This window comes from Fulmarus glacialis, unplaced genomic scaffold (genome assembly GCF_000690835.1).
Source record: "Fulmarus glacialis isolate BGI_N327 unplaced genomic scaffold, ASM69083v1 C14259015, whole genome shotgun sequence".
Taxonomy (NCBI): Eukaryota; Metazoa; Chordata; class Aves; order Procellariiformes; family Procellariidae; genus Fulmarus; species Fulmarus glacialis.
In genome coordinates, this window is record NW_009242923.1 from 1 (window position 1) to 7153 (window position 7153).

The 7153-nt window shown below is 35.3% G+C and overlaps 1 protein-coding gene across 1 annotated transcript; it reads right to left on the reverse strand.

The window, feature by feature from the left end:
• Positions 1 to 756: 756 nt before the first annotated feature.
• Positions 757 to 6264, reverse strand: IDH3A (isocitrate dehydrogenase 3 (NAD+) alpha; the record flags this gene model as incomplete). The annotated part of the gene is made up of 7 exons (XM_009586376.1): positions 757 to 821; positions 900 to 1002; positions 1680 to 1813; positions 2070 to 2257; positions 2822 to 2936; positions 4292 to 4375; positions 6202 to 6264. Coding segments are annotated over 7 exons (752 nt in total), but the record flags the coding sequence as incomplete, so codon positions are not given.
• Positions 6265 to 7153: the final 889 nt, after the last annotated feature.

The following is a 7153-nucleotide window of genomic DNA, read 5'->3' on the forward strand; positions in this document are numbered from 1 at the left end:
CTATCCCAGCCGAAACCAGGACAGAGGTGCAAGGAAAATCAATGTTATGTTATACACTTAAAAGTTCAGATTAAGATACTTGATTTTACACGCAGTATTTAATTGAATTTACACTCTATCTAAACATTTTACAGAATGAAAAATGTGTGCTGATAGATTTTTGCCTTCAAGACATCAAGTACCTCTAGTATTAATGTTATTCAAATAGGAAATTTAATTTGAAGATAAGGAAAAAATACAATACATAAAACAAGAGCTGGTAGGATATTAAGAGGCCACACATTTCATTCTTCAGTGACTATGCAGAATCATTTAACTGTATGGCTAGCTTGCTGTAAACATCATGGCCCCACAGTCATCTTACACAATCTGTTTTAGTGCTTAAGGTGGGAAAGTTTTTTCCTAATATCTAACTAAGGGTTCTTTATTACAATTTATTTTATTACATTAAATTCTTCACACATTGGGAGAAATTTCTCTTCTGTCCCATCTGAACATTATTCATAGCCTCCATAAACAGAAACTTTTTTTTTAAATAAGAAGCACATTCTCATCATATAGCCCCTCCCAACAATATGTTAATAATTGAAGTGTAATAATACCATCCTTTTTTTCCCATTTAGAGTCTGATTTATAAAGTTTTAAAATATGGATGCATAAAATCATCACCCATCTGGCTAGCATATAACCTGAATAACTGTCTGGAAAGTAACAGTATTTTACATGTTGGGTTAGTTTAAATTAAAATCTCCATACCTGAGGATGTCACCATACAAGTTTGGCATAACAAGCACATCAAATTGTGATGGATCCTGAACCATCTAGAAAGAAGTATATTTTCATTAAGGTTAAGAATTTAAATTAAAAAATAACCACAATTAAAACATACAAATACTCACATTCAGACACACAGTATCCAGATACATTTCATTAAATTTAATATCTTTACAGTTTTCTGCTGCCTCCCTGCATTTTCTCAAGAAAAGCCCATCAGACATTCTCCTGCAATTTAATAAGCAAGAGAATATTGCAGTTATTTTAAGTAAGCAATAATGAAGATAAAGAAAACTGCATGCAACAGAGGATTAAATAAAAATATTAGAGTGCAGAAACTTAATTTGTGACTAATTATGCCTTATGTTAAATATAAATAATATTTTAAATATCTTACAATCAGAGAAGTTATGCCTATTTCCTCCTAAAATATTTTTGTATCAGTAGTTTAGCGGGCATACATCAATTCTTAGAATTACTCATATTCATTTACTAAAAGCTTACTGAGTTTGTAAAGGTAGTGTCACATAGTATCACACGTTATGACTCAGTTCAGTACAAAGTGGCTTGGAAACTGTAAAAGACACTAGCCATTTTCATCCTCAGTTTTTAAACTCATTTTCCTAGTTTAAGACTATTTTTAAAATAAGACCTTTGCAAGGGAAGTCACAAGATTACTACAAACTTACTAATAAAAACATTAGTACATAATTATTACAGCCCTATGAATACTGAGTCACTATTGCCCATTTTACTTAGGAGGCATTTACTTTACTTATTGCCCATTTTACTTAGTCCCACTAGCATCAACAGACATTATACATCTGAGGAAGATTTTAAAAATTATTTATAATTAAATGCATATTACTATTTGTTGTTCTTCTCAAAAAGAAGTATCAACATACATAATATTTGCCTTGTGCACAGCAGTAACATGGCTTCTCTGATTATTTCTGGCATACTCAAAAGCAAATTCTGCAATACGCTTGCTAGCTTCTTCTGTGATCAGCTTGATACTTTGCACAACACCTTCAACAATCTGAAAGACAGTAGTTGTATTGACAGTAAAAGTGTGAACTCATTTTTCAAGTTACTAGTATCAATGTTTGGAACAAAGTAGTAGGATTCTGAGTGAGGCAGTCTTGACAATGCATTTCACAAAAATAACTTTTTTGTGGGTAGCAAATTTGAAAAACACCACCCAACCTCTTAGTACTAGGCCACTGAGATGGGCAAAGTTATCATTCATGAAACACAGAAAACCCGCCAGAAACGCAACACTTTCAGCAACATACCACATGCTCAATTCCACTGTATTCGCCTTCTGTGTTCTCTCGAATTGTGACAATGTTCACATCTGTATATGGGGTTTTGTACCCTTCAATTGAGACACAGGGACGTACATTTGCATAAAGGTCAAAGGTTTTACGCAGAAGCAGATTCATTGATGGGTGCCCTGCAGCAATTGGGGTCTTTAAAGGCCCTGAGGAAAAAAAAGAAAAAAAAATACAAGAATGAATGGGAAGATAAACCCCTCCATGAATTTCAGAGGTGAAACTCTAGATAAAGTGGTACTCTTACGGAGGATCTCCAAATTCCTATTTAACACGCTGAAATGCCATGGGAATTCTCTGTGCTCTCAAGAGTACTACACAGTGATACTAATTAGCTGTTTAAAAACCAAATTGCGACCCTTACATTGAATAGTTTTTACAAAAGTTTTCACTGAAAACAACATAAAAAGATATTATTCATTAGGAGTATAGTTATCACATACTATTGTATATCAGCTGCATTAGGAATGCATTCTGCATAGAGTCCAAAGGTTGGTATGTAATAGTACCTGCCTTTAACATATTTCCTAGAAGATCTGTGAAAGTTACGGCTTTGAAATGAAGGACAGTTTTAAGATTACAGAAGACTACCTAACAGGCTGTCCCCTATAATTAGCCATTTTATTGTGCTACAGATGAAGGACTTTGGCTTTAAATCAGACTCACAATAAAACCAACAGCATTTAATATCTTTTTATTAACCCCTAAAGTACCTTTTAATCCCATTTTGTTTTTATCCATGGATTCTTTGGCATCTGGAGGTATCATCCACTTCCCTCCTGGTCCTTGGATAGCTGTAACATTCCTCTCTTCCCACTGAATAGGAGCCTAAACACATTTACTCTATGTTAACTTAAATATCATGGCTTTTGTTTCAAACTTTAACTTCCCTTTCACAACAAGGTGCATAAGGAATTTTGTCCAGGCCTTCCTAAAAAATTTTTCTCTGGTGAGTGGCAGTAAGTATGAGATGTTTGAGCTAAAAAATAAACAATTTTTTAAAAATGTAATTAAGTAAGTGAAAATGAAATAGTATGAGCAACATATCATCATAAAGTTGAATACCACAAGATGCCTCCCTAGGCATCATATACACAGAAATCATTAGAATTGCAATATATACGCTACTTCTTTCAAGCTCTTAGAGCTGTTGAGTTCCTTGTATACAAGACACAAGACACTTGAAAACTGAATTCATTGAGAACTCATCATCCGTACTGCCTGGAAGACAGTATATAATGTAGATATATATCTGTTTTCTAACTGAAAATCTGCAAGTGTTCCACAATGCTTTCTGAATTTGCATTCACCACAGGAATCTTCTAAGTGGAGACAGGCTGCCACCCATTCATTTCATCAGGAAGGACCATAAAGGAAAAGATACAAGGGCTTTCAAAAGCAAACAGAACCAATCTAAGCATAACGTACTAGAGAATCGCCTTTAAAACAAACAAATCTGATTAAATATGCACTTACATAAACTTAGGTTTTACTCCTCCACACCACCTGCTTGATTCCCCAGAAACAACCACAACTATTACAAGGTTTTCTTATATAATTAAAGAGAACTTCATTTTTTCCAAATCTAAGTCAGATAGTTGGAATTGAAAAGGAGTACGCCTTGGTCCTGTTACTAATGTGGAACAATTTAACAGGCATCTTTCCTGAAGAGCTGTATTTTCGCTCAAGGAAACTGCACAAATTCTGGTGAAGTTCCTCAGATAGGTGGTAAAACAGTTCTTGGATATACTTATACTTCATATCACTTAAGTGAACGTGTTTGGCAGTGCAGCAGTTTGATTTCTAAGAATAAGCCAGTCCTTTCACGCATACTTTCATCTGCACAATGAACGAAAGAACATCCTCTATCAGTTGCTCAGGATTTCTACATCAACAAGATGATTTCACATGATATATTGAGTTCATATTTCCAAAAATTAAACACAGCATTTGCTCTCAACTCTCTACTCCTCTGCCAGCTAACAGTTTCAAACACTGCCTTCATATTGCAGTCCTATCTTCTATTAGCTGAAGCTTCAGACTCTTTCTATTGTCAAGAAGTTTTAATAGCTTAAACATGACTTGATCTTTTGGAAGCTAAAGAGAAAACATTTTTAATATGCCTAGTTAATACTTGTTGTAGGTAAACTTACAACGCTTACAGCGAGACAAATATGACTTACTTTGGCAGCATCAAAGATCTTCATGACGGCAGCAGAAATCTCAGGTCCTATGCCATCTCCTGGGATTAAAGTTACTGTTTGTACCTAGATAAAGAAATATCAGTAGTACAACAAATGAATGCTTGTTTTCTACATAGAAAACATTTTCATGTGTTGTAGAAACCACGAAACTACTAGAAAAGAAAAGAAAGTTTCAGTTACAAAATATTCACTATGAAGAATAGCAGTATTGGACAGAAGCGAGAATGACTAGCTTGCTTTTAAAGGGAGTGCGCACATGTTTTGAGAGAATTGTTTAAAAATCTGCCTACTATCTATTCCTATTTCAAAACACAGAGGTTTGACCTGAAAGACAGGTTCCTGCTCAGTACTCCTTGAAATGCATGATCTCAGCGTGCTTTCTTCTTGAAATTTGGAGAGGAGATATTACCTAGTTATGGCTCTGTTACCCATATGTCTCCAATATTATCAACAAGCTGCATAATACTGACACATGCTAGAAAAGATTAAATTTATGAAAAGCTACATTCATCTTAAAAAAAAAAAATCTCATGCATATCTAAACTTCTCAAGTGACTTCCTAAAGATCTCAGACCCATTTTTAACAATACCAAGTTATTTTCCTCCCATAATGTTCTCAGTCTTGTTTCTTTTTTCATCATCAAACAGATGCAATATATTGCACAGCCCAGGCTCACTGAATAACAGGGGGAGAAAGTACTCTGCTTTGATAAAATAAATAAATTATGATCACTATTCTAATCGTACGTGCCCCAGCTCTTTTTGTTTTATTTAAAGATTTCCAGCAGTTTTATAAGGGCTTATTATTACCTACAAAAAAGGCAGCTCAGATACCAGCATTATTTGCCAAACCCCAATTAGAATCAACTCACAAGATATGTTTCCATCCTTCTGCACACAAAATATTCAGAATTTCAATATATATTGACTGATTTTTTAACTAATTTGAGCCAAAGAAATTCATTGTGCACAACAAAAGCAGCAGAGCTTCAGATAAAAGAACGCTGCTGTTGAGCGAGCACATAACTGATGGAATGCCTCAAGATTACTTTTGTGCTGTCTTGCGTTGTTGCTTCACAGCACAGCAGGACTCCACCTGAGCCACACAACATTTCTTCTGAAACAGTAATGTGGTATAAACAGAACTGGAGGTGCCTCACCTTCTAAATCTTTTTATACTTTATAAGATATGAGCAACCCTTCAGTTTCTTTTCTAGCTGTTCTACCTGCTGTTCTACAAAACTCATAATTAAAAGCCACAGTTCCTCTTTAAAATTAAGTCCCGCTTAAGGGTGCATGCAGTGGTGCTGAGCCCTGCTTCTGCCTGAGCAGTTTTCAAGGCCACCTTCACCAAAAAAAAAAGGCTCGTGGGCACTTGAAAGACATACACATAAAGAGGTAAAACATCTACAAGGAAATACACAATCAGTGTCTAAAATACTTTAAAGAGGGCCTTGAAAAGGCAGAACTTTATATGCAAGGTATTCTAAAAGCAGCAGTAAAGTAAATCTAGTGCTTAGAGGAGAGTCTGCAAAATAAAGAAAATTAGAAGCTTCTCAACAATCTTTCTACCTTGCCCAATATTTGCCCATTTCCAGATGAGTTTCAGAAGACCGGCTTACGTCCGTATTTTGTGAAAAGTCTTCATGCCACTTCTATCTTTTGCTAGAGCCTTTTGTATTATCACTTATGCTTTCATATGCAGTTGCCAAAGACAGTAATTAACTAATATAAATCCAGCATGGCATTAAGAGCAAATATGTTCACTTATTTAGGTCTTAGTATTTTGAGAACGTAAAAATAACAACAGCAATCTTACAAAAGTAAATTTCTGAACCCCTTTTTTGAGAAACTTCTTAAAAGAAAAAAAATGGTACTATCATACTCACAGCACTACCAAAACTTCTGGTCACCTGTTTTTGGTTTTTGAAAGCACCTAGCAATCGAGAAACCTGGAAGAATATAAAACAAAAAGATGCTATTTTACTACATAAACAGACTTTTTAAAAGTTAACAACTTTGCAGCAAATCTGCATTTTAAAATCCTAGTGCTTTAAATTTCCTATCTCGAACTAGTATAAAAATCCAAATGAAACAAGAGTAACTAACGCTTTGCCAAGTTGCTCTCTAACATTCTGTGCACTAACACCACCTCATGTGGGTATTCTTAGCACAAGGTAAAGCCGGGACAGCCGCTTTGCGGTGCGCCATACTCCCATCTCGCCTGGGGGTGAGGGGAGGTTGCTGCACAATAACCTGAGTCCTTACACACTACACATCTGAAATAAGGTTGCAGTAACTCTAACTAAATAGCTGATATGCTAAGGATTAAGATTTGTGGAAAGCAAAATGAAAAATCAAACACTTTCACTAAAGTTGGGTGGACAGTATCTTTACACATTTTAGGTAATGTTTCCAAAACTACTTTTGCATTAGTGTCACTTCTTCCATTCAAACTGTGGTGAATTTTGTTCTTCCGCCTTTTACATCTGTAGGTTTTGTACTGTTGCCTTCTGCGTGCCTGACAGTTTTTAAAAAGCATAATTGAAACGCACATTAAAGACAAAATTCACCATAGCAACGAGTCTACACAGCATACAGAATACAGAATTACATACACACATACAGAATTACACTTTCTAACATCTGAATATTCCGAACTGGCATTAAGCTTCAAAACTCGGATGATATCTCAGCTTGAGCTCTTGCCTAGCTGAGCACCATGGACAAAATCCCCAAGCCTATCAGTATCGAGAACTTAACTGCAGAAAAATCACCGTCTCCCAATCTTACCCTCCTTTTTAGGATTTTTCATGCCTCCGTGACTTAAGAGTCAGAAGA